The 20,596-nt window shown below is 47.4% G+C and overlaps 1 protein-coding gene and 1 long non-coding RNA gene across 6 annotated transcripts in view; one reads left to right on the forward strand and one right to left on the reverse strand.

Moving 5' to 3' along the window:
* LOC122457896 overlaps positions 1 to 18,381 on the forward strand; it is a 55,685-nt gene extending 37,304 nt beyond the window's left edge. For both annotated transcript variants that reach the window (XR_006277614.1, XR_006277615.1), the window contains one exon: positions 17,955 to 18,381. This is a non-coding gene — a long non-coding RNA (uncharacterized LOC122457896). The remainder of the gene's footprint in view (positions 1 to 17,954) is intronic.
* Positions 1 to 20,596, reverse strand: part of LATS2 (large tumor suppressor kinase 2) — a 79,952-nt gene that overhangs the window by 8,481 nt on the left and 50,875 nt on the right. For all 4 annotated transcript variants that reach the window (XM_038368096.2, XM_038368088.2, XM_043504283.1 and 1 more), the window contains 2 exons: positions 6,908 to 7,040; positions 360 to 1,888 (listed from right to left, as the gene is read on the reverse strand). In XM_038368096.2, coding sequence (XP_038224024.1) covers positions 360 to 1,888; positions 6,908 to 7,040 — 1,662 coding nt within the window. The remainder of the gene's footprint in view (positions 1 to 359; positions 1,889 to 6,907; positions 7,041 to 20,596) is intronic.

The following is a 20,596-nucleotide window of genomic DNA, read 5'->3' on the forward strand; positions in this document are numbered from 1 at the left end:
AGCAGTTCATCTGTTCCTTAATGCAAGGAGAGCATGTGTATGCGTGTGTGTGTAGGGAGGGGAAGAATACCTCTGCAGTTTTTATATATATATATATATATATATATATATATATATATAATATTACACACACACCCCCACCCCCACCCACCATGGGTGTCTCAAACAGGCTCCTAAATACACAGACTCCTAAATAAAAGTGGCCTGGACTTAAGAGGTGCTGATCACCTGGCGCTCCCATGGGATCCTAACTTTAGGGACCTTGGTTTGAACATTTTATTCTTTTCGGTTGATTAATGTTACTTCTATACCAATCTGACCATGATTTGCTTGTATTAAAACAAAAGAAAAAGAATTACTTTGGCCATTTCTTGCTCTAGCTGTAACCTTCTGTTGATTTTTTGCTGGTAGGTCTTTAGGACATTCTCCACATGTTGTTCCATGTAAAACTTGAAGGCAAATGGTGAGTAACTCTTAATTCGGGATTCTCTTTTTTCCTCATCTTTACTGTTTTTTCGCACTGGCACAGGAGATGTCTGGATCTGCTTTTTATCCTTGCTTGTTTTTTCCACTTTAATATTTTTGCTGCTTTTGTCATTCCTTTCGCTATTTTCCTCAGCTTTATTGCACGTTGAATTGGGGACTCCCCGGAGGGTCTGTTCTACACCCAGGCACAAACAGTTTATATCAAATTGCTCAGAGCTCCCGGGAAGTAGCAGATGCTTAGGATATGGTGGTGGAGGACACCTGGGCTCCTGATTACTGTAATCAACATCTAGTTGGTAGGCATTCGCTCCTCCAACAGGAAGTGGGTGCTGTTCAATGATCTCTAGGCCATCCACAGGTGGGGCTTGTGCAGGTAGCCAGGCAGGGTGGGAAGGCCCCACAGCTGTTTGAGGCTCAGGTCTCATCACTCTCATGCTCTTCACTGGTTGGAGAATATGAGCAGATGTGACTGCTGTGATGGTATTTGGAGATGTAATTGAAGGATCAGGTTTTCCTGGAGGAACCTGTCTTATAGATACTGGCACTTGCTGCTGCTGGTGGTTGTTAAAGGAGTTAGTTCTGCTTGGCACTGAGGCGTCTGGTCTGAAGGATACATGTTGCCGTGGGGATGTTTCTATCCCTGGGTTTTGTAAAGAATCACGGTGTGATGGTGCTGCCGTTTGCCACTGCTGAACTTGAGGATTATTCATGTCATACAGGTCCATGTTCAAGCTATTTCTAGATGGAGCTATTAGATTCTGTGGTGGGCTGTCTGAAAATTCATTAGCAAATGCTGGACCTCTGGCTATCACATGCATCTGGTGAGAGGAAGGGCTTGTTTGTTTGTGATGAGTATGTATGTACAGACTGGCTGGTGCCTGCTGAAATGCATGACCAGAGTTATTTTGAACAGTCCCTTTATTTGGAAGATTTGCATATCCTCCCTCCTGCTGCATTTTATTTTGGAAAGATGGACTCCGCTGAACACCATACCCCATAGGTTCCCCCTGCACCAGCATATGCTGCCTGCTATAATGTGGGCTGTTTGAGCCATGAGTGGCCTGCAGCTGTAAAGCTTGGCTACTGTGATTAGTCACTGGGTAATTAATCACAGGAGAGTCCATATTTGCAGAATATGTTTTTTGTTGATGGCTCCCAGGTGTGCTATGAGAACCTACTCCCGAAGGTCTTTGTACTGGAGCATTCATGGCCGCAGACTGTGAAGCAGAGAGTAAATAGTCCATGTATGTCCTGGGAACATCACTAAGCATATTTGCGCCTTCGGCTCCAAAGCTTGTCCCTTCATAGGCTGTATTACTGATCTGATGATAGGACGGAAAAGACTCATTTGATCCTTCAAAGCTTGGCCTGCGGGCTATGTTATTTGGCACAATACCCTTTCCTTTATAAAAAGACAAAAGAATGTTAGGAAACAATTCATCTGAACAAATTATATTACATAATCCATTCATCTATACACAAACGAATATTTTTGTATTACACCTGTGTTACCAAAATCATACCAAACTAGATTAAGCTCTCTGACCATTTGAAGTACTAAGTATTATTATTAATATTAATAAACTGTAGCTCTATAGCACTTTTCACTACATGAATCACTAGTAGTTTTACCAAATCATGAAAACAGAAGTTCAAATATTTTAGTTATGAAATCATCAGCTTGGATTTAAAAGCTGAAACAGTATCAGAGTCATGAATCACAAAGAGCTAGGAGCAGCAGATCTGAGGTCTGGAGAACCTGAAATGCTGCTGTCTAGGAGTGCTGCATCAATGGGAGAAGAGAATATTAACAGGCTAGCAGAACATCAAACATTACTACCATTACTTATCCGTATTACAACATGGTCCAAATTGTGCTAGGTGCAACACACATGAATGCATGTGTGTGTGTGTATATATATATACACACACACACACACACACACACACACATCTACATGCACATAACATATATGAAGAAGCAACTCTTACCCCACAGCACTTACATTCAAAACAGTGTACTACCTAATAAAACTGGCCAACATTTCATTTTTCATAAAATTAAGTCTCCTATTACATGCAGCTGGGGGTGTGTGTGTGTGTGTGTGTGTGTGTGTGTGTGTGTGTGTGATAAAACGCAGGACAAAATTCATCAAGGGTTTACTGTGGCTTATGCCAGTGCCAGTTATTACTCCTGAGAGCGTTCTGCGCCAAAAAATTAAAAATTCTGCAAACAAGATTTTAAAATTCTGCAAATTTTATTTGTCAAATAAACGTGAAGGCTCCAGCATGGCATTTGGGAGCACTGGCCACTGGCTGCATAGAGGTGGGAGATCACCCTGCGGCCTCCATACCCTCCACCCCGAGACACGGACTCAGCAATGAGGCTGCACCCAACCCTGACACAGCCCAAGGACAGGACCTGTCCCAGAAACACCCCAGGACCCTGTCCCTCTGTGCCAGGTGCACCAGGTGTGGGCAGGCAGGCTCAGCAAGGCAGGATCCAAGTGTGGAGGAGCTTAGTGTGGGGGGAATCCAGGAGTGGGTTAAGAGGGTTCTGTGTGGGGCAATCTGGGTGCGGGCAGCTCAGTGAGGGATTCAGGTGCAGGGGGGATCTGGCTGCATAGGGGCTTATTGGGGGGTTCTGTGTGCAACAGTAATGGGACTCTGCAGGGGGGTCCAGGTGAAGGTGGTTGAGGCTCAGCTGGGGTGGGGGGGGAGGACTGGGTGTGTGGGGGAGAGAGACTCAGTGGGGTGGGGATTCAGGTGCAGCTGGTTGCGGCTCGGTAGGGTGGGGATCCAGGTGCGGGTGGCTCATCGGGGTGGTCCAGGTGCAAGGGGAGTGGGGCTTGTCACAGAGGGTTCTGGGTGTGAGGCTTGGTGGGAGGGTCTGGGTATGAGGGGGCTGGATGCATGGGGGTTGGGTGGATGGGAGAGCAGCCCCCTGTACAGTGATCTCTCCCCCTGCAGCTGAGGAGCAATGGGTGAAGGAAGTGTGGGGGAGGGGACGGCAGAGTTTACAGAGCTTCCTACAGCTAGGGGAGAAATCTGGGGGTGGGTCTGACATGGCCTTGGATGCCGTGCTGAGCCCAGTGCAGGGTAGGAACCACCAGCTGGGTCTTCCCCAGTCCCATCCCCGCCCCACAGTGATTTCTCTTTCTGCTGGCTGCCCTGGGCACCCGAAACATACTGCTGGGGAGGGCTGCATGACCGCTCTTGTGGCTTCCCTGTCAGAAAGTCATTTCTCTGAAGGGAAGCAAAGAAATCTGCGGGGGACATAACTTGTGCATATGCGCAGTGGCACAGAATGCCCCAGGAGTGAACAATTATCCCTTGGAGAAGATACATATGGCTGTGGGAGCAGAGAGCAGAAGTGGGGTCGTGCTGGTGCAGCACAGCCAGAAGACTGGCTGGCATGGGCCTGGAAGGGGATGTGGCTTGTGGCGGAATTGATGCAGTATATCCACTCAGCATCTCTGCTGGCACAGCACACAGGGAGCATTGGCTGCAAACTGAAGCTGCTTCCCTATTGGGAAACCTGAAGAAAAGCAACAGCGTGAACATTGCTGTCCTCCTTTGCAGTTGTGCCTGGGAACTTGCTGGTACAGAGCTGTAATTTACATTTTCTGGGACAGTGAATCTGATCAGTTTGAGGAGTGTTTGGGTCTGTGGAGGTACTAACTACGTGACTCACCAGAAATTATTTTTGCCCACATCCTCCTATCTAGCATGGCAAAATTTGGGGCTGCATATCTTTCATCTGGAAGGGTTTACGTCTCAGTGTATTTTGTAGTGTCCGCTAACTACGGCCATAGAGAACACTGATTCTTTCAGTCTCATCCACAGCTGATGTCAGATAAGCTCTATTTGGCTCTCAGTTGAATGCTAAAAATGTGCTGTCAATTTTAATATTAAAAGTTAAAACCATACGAAGAAAGGAAAAGGATTTGAAAACGTACATGCCATAGACCGTAACTGGGAATCTCTGAAGCAAGGGTTTAAATGCTCACACTGGGAATCTAAACGCTTCCAGCAAAGCTTGTATGCCATCTAATCAATTGCAGGAGGCCTACACAACCTAGCATAAGCAGTCTCATACGAAACAAATCAAAATGTTTTTCTGGCATGTCAGACAGACACATGCCAATCACAAGCCACCCAAGTTTGGCTTTTTTGAGGATAAAGTGAAGGCTTCAACAGAACTTAAAAGAAAAGGGCTTTAAATAGTTGCAGTAGTGATTTGATCCTGAAATCTCCACAGTCTGGCATTCTGTTTAAATGAGACCAGGATATGATCAGGAAGTAAAAGTAAGAGAAAATGAAAAACAGCTGGGTAACTAGAACCTTTAGGCAGGAAAGATTGCAAGAACAGGGTTTCGAAAATATGAACTGACCTACCAAAGGGAATATGTGCATTCAGGGGATAAGGATTTTAATATATTTGAAAGAAAAAACCCACCACCCTACACATAAGGCAAAACATGGTTATTAAAGAATTCTGTCAATATTATTTTAAATTCTTCCTAATGCTTATCTGAGGCCCTGTCTACACATGCCTTATGCCCAAGTCCAAAAAAGGAGAGAGGAACCCTGGCAATTGCCATTTTGTTTGCCAGATTATCATCTCCCATCCAAAACACCTGGAAGGGGGCCTGGGATACAAAATCTCTGCAAGTACCCTGTATCCCCCTCACTCCCATACATTGTCCCACTGGAAGTGCAGGATTTATAGAAATCAGCAGGGCCCATCCCCACGCATGGCAGAACCCAGAGCCATATATCAGCACACAAGAAGCTCCTCCTTACCCCTCTTCTTCATAGCCGCTACCAGGGACTGCACTCTATCACCCACAACAGGAGAAATGGCTTTGTCCCCAGCTTTTCCAAGTAACCTCCAAGGGCCTTTCCCTTCCCCGCAGCTTTCCCTCTTCCCAGCCGCTCCGCATTAGACTTGCCCAGTCTTAACACCCTTCTCAGCACTGACCCTGACCTGCAGAGTGCCCTTACTGGAATCTGGAGTGGCTGGGGAGGGATGGTGAGTGAAGTTACTGCATTAAGCTAAATCAGTTTCAGTCCATCTACACTAGGGGGTTGTGCCAATGTAACAAAAATGATTTTAACTTGATTTTGTTAATTAGTTAGATACAAGTTTTCCAATACAGACAAGACCTTAGAACATTATACGTTACCTGTGACATATAAAAACTCACCTCTGGCCAGAGGAGAGGTCAACCCAAGGTTATTGCTAAGCACAACCCACTTCTCTTCCCCCATCCTGGTAATGACAACATTATCTGATCCCGTAGGTCGAGCTACTTAGATCAGTGGTTCTCAACCTTTCCAGATTCCTGTACCCGTCAGGAGTCGGATTTGTCTTGCATACCTCCAAGTTTCACCTCACTTTAAAAGTACTAGCTTCAAAATCAGACATAAAAATACAAAAGTGTCACAGCACACTATTACTGGACAATTGCTTACTTTTCATTTTGTCTGTATGAAATGTTAGTTTGTACTGACTTTGCTAGTGCTTTTTATGTAGCCTGTTGTAAAACTAGGCAACTATCTAGATCAGTTGATGTACCCCCAGGGCTACATGTACCCCTGGTTGAGAAACCACTCGGCAGAATTTTACCGGCATAGCTATGTTGGCTAGCAGTGTGAAAAAAATCACCCCTGCAGCAGACACATAGTTACGTTGGCAAACCCCTGGTGTAGACATACCTGTGCCACCAGAAGAGTGCTTTGGTAGACATAGCTAATGTCATTCAGGGAGCCTCCCTTCTGGTGGCACAAGTGTGTCTACACCAGGGGTTTGCCAACATAACTACGTTTCTGCTGCAGGGGTGATTTTTTTCACACTGCTAGCCAACATAGTTATGCCGGTAAAACTCTGCCGGGTAGAGTAAGCCTAGGAGTAGGAGGTGATTTTACCTCTGTAAATTAGGCATAAATTTTTAACAGTGAGAGTGATTAATCACTGGAATAAACTACCAAGGGAGTCAAACAAGTTACTGTGCTCAATACAGAGGTATCTGGGTGAAAGTTAATGGCCTGTGACATATAGGAGGTCTGAGCAGATGATCTAATGGTCCCTTCATGGATTCAATAGAATTGAATTGCTGGGAATTTCCAGTCTGCAAGACCAGACTCCTGTTGAATCTAGCGACCTTGCCACAGAAAGTACGTCCAGTTTGCTGTGGTGCATGCAGGGCCTCGCCCTCTTTCACCTTAAAGTGGACTCACAGAACAGGGTTGAGGCACACTGGCAGGACTGAGTGGAGAAGCTGGTATTGTTGTTTCTATGAACAGAAAACTCCTGCCCACTACAGTCAGTTCAGCTCTTTTCACCCACTACAAATTCAATTTAAAAATAAATGTATTGCAAGAAAGAGGGGTATAATTTAAAGGAAACTTTTCTTACCGGGCGAGGTCTGTTTAATCACACGTACTATCTGTTCATTTCTAGGATCCAGATAGCCCATCTTACTAATGTACTCCAAAGCTGCTTCAATGCTTCTGCTGCCTGTCTGCTTCAGAGCTCGTACAGCCATCTCCTAAATAAAATTAAAAGCAGAGTAAGAGGTAAAGCATACAGTCAGACAAAAATCAAGAATGATCTCTTAGTCTAGGGATCAACAGGACTTTTTATATTTAAAAACAATATATTATACAATTCATACCAAATCAGGGTGATTATGACCAATTGGACTTGTATGTTTTCAAAATATTTGTGTGAGTTAAGTGACTTTTGTTTTGTTTTTTTAAATACTCAAACTCTGGCAAGGTATTTGATACTCCATTTCCAAAATGGACTGCATTTTTCTGTGGTAGGCCAAATGACAGCTAAAAATTCTGGTAGCTACACGTTCTTTAATATTATTTTCTCATTTGCTATAGTTCTACATTAGTGTAAATTTTAAAAAGGTAATTCAAATGTTGCTGCTATTCAAAACAAACTTGTATAAACAACATAGAAAACAAGAATCATACACATATCTTAGGAAAATTCAAGTAAAACTCATCATACAGGTTGGCACAGGTACTGTTTCAGTGGCAAACCCTGCTAAAAAGCCAGGAGGTTCATTTAGGATAAACATTGTCCATCCACCATATCCTGTAAGCTCCCCCCCCGTCCCTTCTCCCTCCCCACCGTCCCCCAAGACAAGATAGCTCTCTTTAGAACAGGGGTTCTCAGGACAAATTTTTTGGTGGCCTCAGAATGCGGCCACCAACTCTTGCTGGTGGTCACTCACACTTTTTCCTAAAATACTTAATTAGCTTTAGGAAAAACAAATAAATATGCACGAATCATAATAATTTATTGCTAACTAGTAAGTCTGCTGTGAAAAGTGATACTTGTATGTTTGTTAAAATCACTTTTCACAGCAGACTTACTAGCTAGCAGTAAACAAACATACAAGTATCACTTTTCACAGCAGACTTACTCAGTCCTGGCAAGCCTGGGGACAAATTAAGACCTGGATAGGGGGTCGAGGTAGGCAGCAGGGGCCAGGGGTGATGGGGTGGGGTGGGAGGGCTGGAGGAGACAGTGGGGGGCCAGAGCCTGAAGCCCCATGACTGGGGGTTGGGGATGGAGCCCAAAGCTGAACAGCCAGAGCCCAGAGCCCACTGCTGCACAGCCAGAGCCTGAAGCCCTGTGGCTGAAACCTGCCACCCCAGGAGTGAAGCCCAAAGCCTGAGTGCAACCTCCTCTGGGAAGGTGGGGAACTCACTGGCTGCCTGCTCCTCCAGCATTGTGCCCCAGCACAATGCCTCCAGAGCGGGGACAGGGCCCAACCCCTGCTTGCAGCCCCAGCAGCCAACACCAAGGCAATGCATCCAGGAACAACAGGAAGGGGAGGGGCCGCTGCTTTGCCACCAGCCCTCCCCCATCACAGCCTAGGAGGCTGTGGCCACAAAAAAAGCTGCCTACCTAGGAGGACTGCTATACATTTGCTATAGCCAAGAGAGCTAGTGTCTGAAGCAAGCAACGGGGAGCTGGAGTTTAATACTATACGTACTTTGACAAACTCAGGATTCCTGGTTTCAGAGTAGCAGCCGTGTTAGTCTGTATTCGCAAAAAGAAAAGGAGTACTTGTGGCACCTTAGAGACTAACACATTTATTAGAGCATAAGCTTTCGGAAATGCATCCGATGAAGTGAGCTGTAGCTCACGAAAGCTTATGCTCTAATAAATTTGTTAGTCTCTAAGGTGCCACAAGTACTCCTTTCCTTTTTTCAGGATTCCTGGGTTTTAATCTCAACTCTGCACCTAATTTGGGGCAAATCTACACTTAAAATGCTGCATCAGCGCAGCTGCACAGATGTAGTTGCACTGCTGTAGCACTAAAGAAGCGCTAAAGTGACAGGAGAGAACTCTCCTGTTGGCATAGTTAATCCACCTCCTCAAGAGGCGATAGCTATGTCAGTGGGAGAAGCTCTCCCGCTAACATAGCACTGTCTACATGGCAGGTGGGGGGTGTCAATACAACTAATTGGTTCTCGGCCAATGGGAGCTGCAGAGCCGGCACGAAGGGTGGGGGCAGCATGCAGAGTCCCCTGGCTGCCCCTACGTGCAGGAGCCAGAGTGGGGACATGCTGCTGCTTCCAGGAACTGCACGGAGCCATGGCATATGCAGAACCTCCGACCCTGCTCCCCAGCTAGAGCTCTGGAGCAGGGCAAGCCCCAGACCCCACTCCTCAGCGGGTGTTTGAGGACCAGATTGAAAGGTCTGGTGGGTCGGACACGGTCCGCGGGCCGTAGTTTGCCCACCCTCGTCTATCATGTTGATTCATGAAAGTATAGCATATATATGCAAATAGAGGCCACATCTCAGGGACTTGCAGCACAGATAATAAGGCTCAACTCTTTTTTGTGGGAGTGATAGATTACATGCTACCATAGAGTAGAGAGGTTCTCGGAAAACAATATAACAGTTCTTTGAGCTAAACTGATTTACAACTCCTGAGGATCTACTTTTAAAATCAAAATAACCACTGAGTTATATGGCCCTCAGACAAGTATTTTTATAAACAGAAAAGGCAGAAATGAGGCAAAAAAAATCTGCTTGGTGCAGTAACCAATGGTAATTTCAGGGCCAAAACATTCTTTTAGACGGAGGAATCAATCCAGCTCCCACCGAGGCCAACAAAAAGATTCCCACTGAGTGCAATGGGAGTTGGATCAGGCCCTTAGCTGCTGATTATTTTCTTTTCACTGAGCCAAATACTTTAAGTTGCATTATGGTTTGAGAACTCTAGCTGATTATTGTGTTTTAAGCTAACATTACAGCCAGCGGCCAGACTTTAATAAGAAACACAAGCTAGGGGCAGTGTGCTCAGAAATCACAAGGGAACAGATCAGTCCCATTTGCACATCATTCTTTACATTCTAAGTATTCTCTTTTGAGAATTCAAACATTCTCAGTGCAGTGTTTCCATGCACCTTTTCTTTAGCATTGGCTGTGGCTGAAAAAAAGAAAAGAAAGGGAAAAAAAACCTGATTTTAAAAATATTGTTACCTGATAAAACATTGAGCAAGGAGATTTAAGTGGTCAGCTACATACCTGTGACATTCAATGTTTCTAATGTAAAAGCTATGGTATTTAAGCAGCCACCAGGTCAGCATCTTATGTAAAGTATGGATTCAATATGAGGGGGTGGGGAAGTCGTCTTCCATATTTGGTGGTGTAGAGAGAGGAATAGGTGTTTGTGTGCTTTCCAGCCCCCTCAGCTACAAGCAGTGACAGTGGATTGCATAACCAGACAATGGTAATCACCAGATCTATTTCGCACCCCCACTATCCACGATTGCTGGAACAATTTGTATAGTGCGACTGCTGAGACCCATTGGAATCAAACTATAAACTCTATATATAATGGAAACCACTTCAAGCCAGGGAGTGTGTCAGCACCCCTAGTTCCATCCCTACGCCACTACCACAAGCCCTGAGCTGGTAAATAGTTGCTCTACACTAAGCAGCAAGACTTTGCTACAAGGAAAGCCACCTCTAAGCGCTGATGCCCAACAGGGAATATCTGTGTCTGACGGTAAACAGATCATTGGATATGTAAGTGTACAGACTTAATCTTAATGTGTTCAGTGAAGGCTTTCCCCATTTTAGCCTCCTGCTTGGCTGGAGGTCAACATCATTGGCAGAGCCTAGCGTTCTTGCTGTACAACAGGGTTGTCCAGCAACATTCTTCATTCAAAAAGCTCAGAGTCATCAAAACATATTTATCATTGAATTGAAGATTGCTCAAGAGGTAAGTAATACTTTTTCTGAGAACATTGCGTCTGAAGGAGAAAATAGGTCTTCCAAGATTTGGCAAGGATAATTCATTGCTAACAAACAACAACAACAACAAAATTAATTACTTGATTCACCATTCACATACAAGGATGGGTGACAGATGCAGGAAACTGATACAAATTCCCCAAGAAAAGGAGATCAAGATTGTGCCAGAACAGATGATCGAGACAAGAGAATTAGCCTTTCAGACCTAGCCCACGTTTTTTATTTTGTATAATATATATATATATTTATAGTGACAAAGCTCTGTCCTTGCCTCCGTGGGTCCCGCATTTCCTGGCGGATTTCGCTAGCCTCAGAAGCTCACTGTGACCCTCCATGTAACCCTTCTCTCTCTCTCTAGAGACACGGGTCACAATCTACTGAGCCATTTTCATCGTAAGCCAGCGACGGAGGGGAGGAGAAGTTATCCTTCCTTGCACAGTCTCCATTGTCTCCCAGTCTCAGTGATTAATCAGGGGGCAAAGGTCGGCGGGGGGAGCCCAGGCCCATCCTCTACTCTGGGGTCCAGGCCAGGGACCCTAATAGTATCAGCTATGGTAGCTGACCTTTTAGAAACACGTACAATTCCCTGGGCTACTTCCCCCACAGCAGCCCTCACTTCCTCAAACTCCACTTCACCTTACCTCAGGGCCTCCTTCCTTGTGCCAGATATGGTGTGTACTACTCAGTCTCTCCAACAGCACAACTTCCTCCTACAGCACCTGACATGCCCACCCACCTGACTAACTAGGAGGCTTTTAACTAGTTTCAGCCAGCCCCTGATTGGCTTCAGGTGTCCCAATCAACCTAGCCTTCTCCCTGCCTTCTGGAAAGTTCTTAATTGGCCCCAGGTGTCTTAATTGACCTGGAGAAGTTGCCATTTCACTTATCCTGGTACCAGGGATTTGTTTAGCCTGGAGCTAATATATCTATCTCCCATTACTTTTCTATAGCCATCTGGCCTTGCCCCGTCACATATCTCCACCCCTGCTCAACACTATCGAGTTGGGCAACTTGAGACGCCAGGCAGTATGCTCGTGACAGACCATCAGCGTTGCCATGGTGACATCCAGCCCTGTGCCTTATGCAGAACTGGAATGGTTGGAGGGATAAGAACCACCTGGTGACCCTTGCATTCTTTTCCTTATTCCGCTGCATCCACTGCAGGCATGCATGGTCTGTTACAAGAGTAAATTGCTGGCCTAAGAGGTAGTAACGCAGTGTCTCCATAGCCCATTTGACAGCAAGGCATTCTCTCTCGACTACTGCGTATTTCTGTTCTCTTGGGAGAAGCTTTCTACTTAGGTAGAGGATCGGGTGTTCCTCTTCTCCCACCATTTGCGACAGAACTGCCCCCAACCCCACCTCGGAAGTGTCTGTTTGTAAAATAAATTCCCTGTTAAAGTCCGGGGCTATGAGTACGGGGTCATTACAGAGGGCCGTCCGAAGGTCTGTAAATGCCCCTCTGCTGCGTCGCTCCACTTTACCATGTCTGGACCTCGGGCCTTCACCAGGTCCATTAGGGGACTTGCCCTAGTGGCGAAGTGGGGAATAAAACGTCAGTAGTAGCTTACCACGCCTAGGAATGCATGGACCTGCTTCTTTCGGGTCGGTCAGGGCCAGTTTTGAATTGCCTCTAGCTTATTCGTTTGGGGCTTCATTATGCCACTTCCCACAATATATTCCAGGTACCTAGCCTCTGCTAGCCCTATGGCACATTTAGCGGGATTAGCAGTGAGGCCAGCCCGCCTTAAGGTGCGCAGTACTGCCTCAACTTTCTCCAAGTGGGTTCCCCAGTCTGGCATATGGATGATGATATCATCTAGGTATGCAGCTGCATAACTAGTATGGGGGCGCAGCAGCTTATCCATGAGGCGCTGGAATGTGGCTGGGGCCCCACGTAGCCCAAAAGGGAGGACGATGTACTGGAATAGCCCATCCGGGGTGGAGAATGCTGTCTTTTCTTTAGCTTCTTTGGTCAGAGAAATCTGCCAGTATCCTGTTGTCAGATCCAGTGTAGTCAAGAATCGGGCACCACCCAATCGGTCAACCAGTTCGTCGATGCGTGGTATGGGGTATGAATCAAACTGGGATATTTCATTCAGTCGGCAAAAGTCATTACAGAATCTCATGGTACCGTCAGGTTTAGGCACTAGAACAACTGGACTGGACCACTAACTGTAAGATTCTTCAATAACCCCTAATTCCAACCTTTTCTTTACTTTGGTCTTGATTTATTCTCTTTTGGCTGCTGGGATTCGGTAGGGTCTCAGTATTACCTTGGCTCCAGGGACTGTGCGGATATGGTGATAGGTCTCAGTCGTCTGCCCTGGTTTTGTAGAGAACACATCTTGGTTGCAATTAGTCATGTTGGCTGCCTCGATCTTTTGGATCGGCGTCAGGTCGGATGATATCCTCACTTGCTCGTGTAAGTTATCCTCCTGGGGAAGGGCCTCCTGCATGACTAAGCATGCCTCTTGATCGTGCTACGGTTTTAGAAGATTGATGTGGTAAATTTGCTCTGATTTCCGGAGGCCTGGCTGCCGCACCTTATAGTTCACTTCTCCCACGGCTTCGATTATTTCGTAGGGTCCCTGCCATTGGGCCAACAATTTACTTTCTGCTGTGGGCACCAGTACCCTCACCCGATCCCCTGGTTGGAACCGTCGAAGCTTCGCTTGGTGGTTATAATGGGTTGGTTGGGTCTCCTGTGCTCTCTCCAAGTGTTCCTGTACAATGGGCATAACTCGGGCTATCCGATCTCTCATCTGCAGTACATGCTCAACTATGTTCCTTCTAGGATTTGGCTCCTCTTCCCAGGCTTCTCTGGCTATATCCAATATGCCCTGAGGGTGGCACCCATAAAGTAGTTTGAATGGAGAGAAACCTGTGAAGGCTTGTGGAACCTCCCGGATGGCGAACATGAGGTAAGACAATAGGGTATCCCAATCTTTCCCATCCCAGCTCACCAACTTTCCTGATCATGGCCTTGAGGGTCCTATTGAACCTTTCCACAAGGCCATCTGTTTGCGGGTGGTATACAGAGATCCATAGGGCTTGTACACGGAGCAATGAACAGAGATCTTTCATCAACTTGGACATGAAAGGTGTCCCTTGATCAGTCAATATCTCCTTGGGTAGCCCACCCGGGCAAAGATCTGTACTAGCGTCTTAGCTATTGTCTTGGAAGCTGTGTTGTGCAGGGGAACAGCTTCCGGGTACGGGGTTGCATAGTCCAGTACAACAAGCACATGTTGGTGGCCCCGAGCTGTCTTCTCTAGGGGCCCTATCAGATCCATGGCTGTCCGTTCGAAAGGAACCTCTATTATTGGAAGAGGTATCAAAGGAGCCCGTAAGTGCGGGTGAGGGCTATGTAACTGACACTCTGGACAAGAGATACAGTATCGCCGGACATCTTCATGTACTCCTGGCCAGAAGAACCTCCGCAGGATCCACGCCTGGGTTTTCTCTACCCCAGGTGTCCTCCAAACAGGTGACGGTGGGCAAGATTCAATATGGCTTTTTGATGTTTTCGTGGCACCAGAAGTTGTGTCTCTTACTCCTGCATTTGCACCACGTGGTACAGGAGATCTTTCTTCACTATAAAGTAAGGTCCGGGCCCCGGACCTTCCCATCCATGGGTATCCCATCGATCTCGGCCACCTCTTTCCTGGCGTTATCATATCTGGGGTCCTCCGCCTAGTCCCGCCCAAATGTGTCTCTCCTGGGACTAACCTGCCCAAGCTCCAAGGGGCCGGCTTCTGTTTCTTCCAATGGCTCGCCACATTCATGGCTGGGGGCAGCTTCTGGCTCACCTTCTGTGGTGGAAGTTTCTCTGTTGGCCGCTCGCGTCCATCTGCCAGCTAGGGAGGTCTTCTGGCCCTGGGTCAGGATCCGGTTTCCCAAGGCCATTGCGGCCTTCCTCTCTTTTTTTGTCTTCCGGGTCTTTCGGGGGCTGAGAACAGATCCTGAGAAATCTCAGCAAAGATCGGAGGTTGACATTTCACCGGTGACGAGTCGCTGTCCTCAGGGTTCCCACTTCCCTCCAGCCTCTCCGGGGGGGAGTAAATTATGAAAGCCTGGATAGTCCCTCCCAATGACTACAGGATATGAGAGTTTAGAAACTATGTCCATGGTCACCTCAGTGGGGTTTCCCTGAACCTCTATCTCCACTGGGATGATGGGGTAATGGCTCACGGCCCCATGCACACGTCACTGCTACGCGTTTAGTTCATAGCAGCTGACTACTTTTTTACCAGCTTACCCGATATAAGGGTGACAGTATGAGGGCACTGTAGTCTCTGCTCCATTTATCCTCACTGGCCTGGTGTAATTATGCGGGGCTAATGCGACCCCTGCGAGGTGGATAAGGGAGCATGGGACCTCCCAATCCCCCAAGTTACATTGCATAGGTTCCTCGGTGCTGGGACACTGTGCTGCCATGTGTCCCCACTCCCCACATGTATAACATCTATAATTGCTTTTAATCACTCCCCTATCCTGGGGGTTAGGGGATTTAGTCCCGGGGTTCCCCCCCCCACTCAGGCCAATCCCTTCCTTCTGGGGTCCCCATTGGTTTTCGGCCCCCTCCTTCTTCCACCTAGGACTCCCCGGGGATTTGGCTGCCCAACTTTCCAGGGTTGGGTGCTTGCTTCAAAAGGGGCCTTTCTTGGGTAGTCGGGTCAGTTCCCTGGCTGTTATCCGTCTTTCTAGCAGTGTGATCATCTCATCATACGTGGACGGATCGTTCTGGCCTACCCATTTGCGGAGATCTGGCAGCAGTCCCTGCATGTAATGGTCTATAACCAGGGTCTCCAAAATCTCGTCCAGCCTGCACACCTCGGGCTGTAACCACTTCCATGTGAGCTGTATGAGGCTGAATAACTGGGACCTCAGGGCTTTGTTCTCCTGGTATTTCCACTCATGGAACCTCTGGGCCCTTACCGTGGCCGTTACCCCTGATCGTGCTAGGATCTCTGCCTTCAGACAGGTATAGTCAGTGGCATCCGTGGCAGGCAAGTCAAACTAGGCCTTCTGGGCCTCTCCACACAAAAAAGGGGCGAGAATGCTGGCCCACTGTTCCTGGGGCCACACCTCACGCTGAGCAGTCCTTTCGAATGAGAGGAGAAATGCCTCTACGTCATCTCCTGACATCATCTTTGGCAGACAACCAGTGGCCCTCAGGGTTCGCGTCCTGTCGGACCCCCGGGCCTGGGTGGTGAGGATCTTCAGCTGGTCCACCACCTCTCTCAAGACGGCATGATCTTGGGTCACCTGGCTCATCAATAATTGATTGGTTCCCTGCTGTAGCCGCACTGACTCCTGTTGTGCCATTGCCTGAACCTGGGTGGCCTCCTGCTGGGCTGCCGTGGCTTGTACCAGAGCTCTTACCACCTCCTCCATTGTGGTACAAAGCAAACAAACCAACCAAACCAAACCAAAAACAAAAACAAAAAACCAAAACCCCAGTGCACTTTATAAACAAACAAACAAACAAACAACCTCTTTCTTCCACCATGCTGTGAACAAAGTCCCACTCCTGAAACCAGTTGTGACGAAGCTCTGCCCTTGCCTCCGTGCGTCCCGCATTTCCTGGCGGATTTCGCTAGCCTCAGAGGTTCACTGTGACCCTCCCCATAACCCTTCTCTCTCTAGAGACAAGGGTCACAGTCTACTGACCCATTTTCATCATAAGCCAGCGAGGGAGGGGAGGAGAAGATATCCTTCCTTGCACAGTCTCCATTGTCTCCCAGTCTCAGTGATTAATCAGGGGGCAGAGGTGGTGGGGGGGAGCCCTGGCCCACCCTCTACTCTGGGGTCCAGGCCAGGGACCCTAATAGTATCAGCTATGGTAGCTGACCTTTTAGAAACACGTACAATTCCCTGGACTACTTCCCCCACAGCAGCCCTCGCTTCCTCAAACTCCACTTCACCCTTACCTCAGGGCCTCCTTCCTTGTGCCCGATATGGTGTGTACTACTCAGTCTCTCCAACAGCGCAACTTCCTCCTACAGCTCCTGACATGCCCACCCACCTGACTAACTGGGAGGCTTTTAACAGTTTCAGCCAGCCCCTGATTGGCTTCGGGTTTCCCAATCAACCTAGACTTCTCCCTGCCTTCTGGAAAGTTCTTAATTGACCCCAGGTGTCTTAACTGACTTGGAGCAGCTGCCATTTCACTTATCCTGGTACCAGGGATTTGTTTAGCTTGGAGCTAATATATCTATCTCCCACTACTTTTCTATAGCCATCTGGCCTTGCCCCATCACATTATATAAATAAAATAAGCCTGGGGACTAATAAGCTTTAAAGAATGAACAAAAACAGGCTATTGCCAAGAGACGCTACAATTTAGAACATTCTTCAAGGCACTAGTAAATGCCTAATCAAGAAGATAAAAGTCGTGGAATCGACATGTTGTTTGCTGCCAAAATGTTCACTCTGCTTGTGTGTTATAGCCCTTCCCTCACCCTGTGCCTGTGTTGTCTATTTAGATGGTAAGCTCTTTGGGGTGGGAGAGTCTACCACTACCCTGTGTTTGTAGGGTGCTTAGCACAATGGGCCCCATTCTTGGATGGTCATTAGGCACTGCTGTAATAAATATGATTAAGATCAGTATGTTGGGTACAGTGACGGGGGTCAAGCTGTTTGAGTGGATGAAGCACTGGTTTGGATAGCAAAAACAACAGACATTGTACATTTCATAATAAGATGATCATTGCTCAGAAATTCATGTCAGAAATGGCTTTACTCAATATTTAAAATAATGACCTGAAAAAGAAATAATTTCCTTTTGTCTGGAACATTGAGGGGATTAAATTGAGGTGGGAAGGAGAAGTTGGGGTGGGGAAGGATGGGACAGGAGACAGACAGACAGACAGATACTTAAATTACCAAAGGATTTCCTCCCTGGTTTCTTATAGCAAGGTTGCAATAGCATCATTCAGGATGAGCAGTACTACCCGTGGAGTGCTCACTGTGAGGAAGTGTATAACAATCTGGCCCTAAGATAGTAACCTATCTGCAGGAAGGGTTGGTCATCTTTGAATGTCTATACATTCACCAGCACAGTACTAAACTAATAAATAAAAACCTGGTATGGAGGCAATGTTATGCAGCACTAAAGTGCAAACCAAGGTTCATAACCCTATTTTTTTCTTCTTATGACCCAAGCAGGTGGAAGCAAGGAGGACTTGTAGCTGCAATGCTTTCAGCTCCCAGGACAGAAAGGGTCTACTACTAGCACCATTAACTGAAGTCTAAGCCGTGGTCTACACTAGGAGTTTAGGTCAAATTTAGCAGCATTACATCAGCGTTAACCCTGCACCCTCCACACAACAAAGCCATTTTTGTTGACTTAATGGGCTCTTAAAATTGATTTCTGTACTCCTCCCTGATGAGGGGATTAGCGCTGAAATCGACATCGCTGGGTCGAATTTGGGGTAGTGTGGACGTAATTCGAGGGTATTGGCCTTCAGGAGCTATCCCAGAGTGCTCCATTGTGACGCTCTGGACAGCACTCTCAACTCAGATGCACTGGCCAGGTAGACAGGAAAAGCCCAGCAAACTTTTGAGTTTCATTTCCTGTTTGGCCAGCGTGGCGAGCTGATCAGCACAGGTGACCATGCAGAACTCATCAGCACAGGTGACCACGGAGTCCCAGAATCCGTAAAAGAACTCCAGCATGGACCAAATGGGAGGTACTGGATCTGATTGCTGTATGGGGAGACAAATCCGTGCTATCAGAACTCTATTCCAAAAGACAAAATGCCAAAATACTTGAAAAAAATCTCCAAGGGCATGAAGGACAGAGACTATAACAGGGACCCACAGCAGTGCCATGTGAAACTTAAGGAGCTCAGGCAAGCGTACTAAAAAACCCAAGAGGCAAACGCCCACTTGGGGTCAGAGCCCCAGACATGCTGCTTCTATGATGAGCTGCATGCAATTCTAGGAGGTGCCCCTACAACTACCCCACTCCTGTACATGGACTCCTGCAAGGGAGTCTCACTCAACAGGGATGAGGATTTTGGGGACGAGGAAGATGATGAGGAGGGGGAGGTTGAAGATAGTGCAAACCAGGCAAGGGGAGAAACCGTTTTCCCCAACAGCCAGGTACAACCAGGGCTCCCGGACCTTGAAGGCGGAGAAGGCACCTCTGGTGAGTGTACCTTTGTAAATATAATACAAGGTTTATAAGCAAGCATGTTTAATGATTAATTTGCCCTGAAGACTTGGGATGCATTCGCAGCCAGTACAGCTACTGGAAAAGTCTGTTAACGTGTCTGGGGATGGAGCGGAAATCCTCCAGGGACATCTCAATGAAGCGCTCCTGGAGGTACTCCCAAAGCCTTTGCAAAAGGTTTCTGGGGAGGGCAGCCTTATTGCACCCTCCATGGTAGGACACTTTACCACGGCAGGCCAGTAGCACATAGGCTGGAATCATTGCGTAAGAAAGCATGGAAGCATGTGGTCCTGGTGTTTGCTGGCATTCAAGCAACATCATTCTTTATCTCTCTGTTATCCTCGGGAGAGTGATATCATTCACGGTCACCTGGTTGAAATAGAGGAATTTTATTAAGGGAACATTCAGAGGTGGCCATTCCTGCTGGGCTGTTTGCCTGTGGCTGAAAAGAAATCATCCCCACTGTTAGTCACGCGGTGTGGGGAGGGGTGAAGCGATCATCCCAGAGAATTGGGGGGGAGGTTAGTTGGGTTTGTGCTGCACGTTAAAGCAAAAACATCAGCCCCTCCTTTTAAATGGTCAATGCATCTTTCAATTTTACTCTCCCTTTTTTCCTCCTGCAGCTGCAAATGTTTCAAAGCTGCCACTAGTATCTCCGTGCCAGAGGCTAGTGCAGATAAGGTGAAAAAAAAGGCACTCGCGATGAAATGTTCTCTAGCTCATGCAGTCCACCCAAACTGAAAGAGCCCAGCAGAATGAGTGGATGCAGACAATGTCAGAGTCCAGGAAAGCACAAAATGAATGCAAAGACAGATGACTGGAGCAACAGGAGAGGTGGAGACAGTGTGATGAGAGGAGGCAGGATGTGATGCTGAGGCTACTGGAGGATCAAACTGATATGCTCCAGCATATGGTTGAGGTCCAAAAAAGGCACAGATCGCCACTGCAGCCCCTGTGTAATCAACTGCCCTTCTCCCCAAGTTCCGTAGCCTCCTCACCCAGACCCCCGAGAATGTGTGTGTGTGGGAGGGTGGGTCACCCCTCTGGTCACCCAACCACTCCACCCCAGAGGACTGCCCAAGCAACAGAAGGCTGGCATTCAATAAGTTTTGAAGTGCAATGTGGCTTTGTCCTTTCCTCCTCCCCCACCCCACCCCACCCAGTGCTTCCCCCTTCCCCCACCCCTCCCGGGCTACCGTGGCAGTTATCCCCCTATTTATGTGATGAATTAATAAAGAATGCATGAATTTGAAACAACAATGACTTTATTGCCTCTACAAGCAGAGATCATATTATCATAGAATATCAGGGTTGGAAGGGACTTCACGAGGTCATCTAGTCCAACCCCCTGCTCAAAGCAGGATCAATCCCCAAGGGGATCAAAGGCGGGAGGAAAGGGCGGTTGGCTTACAAGGAAGTAGAGTGAACCAAGGGGGTGGGTTTTCATCAAGGAGAGACAAAGAGAACTGTCACACCGTAGCCTGGTCAGCCATGAAACTGATTTTCAAATCTTCTCTGATGCACAGCGCGCCCTGCTGTGTTCTTCTAACCGCCCTGGTGTCTGGCTGCGCATAATCAGTGGCCAGACGATTTGCCTCAACTTCCCACCCCGCCATAAACGTCTCCCCTT

The sequence above is a fragment of the Dermochelys coriacea genome, chromosome 1 (genome assembly GCF_009764565.3).
Source record: "Dermochelys coriacea isolate rDerCor1 chromosome 1, rDerCor1.pri.v4, whole genome shotgun sequence".
Taxonomy (NCBI): Eukaryota; Metazoa; Chordata; order Testudines; family Dermochelyidae; genus Dermochelys; species Dermochelys coriacea.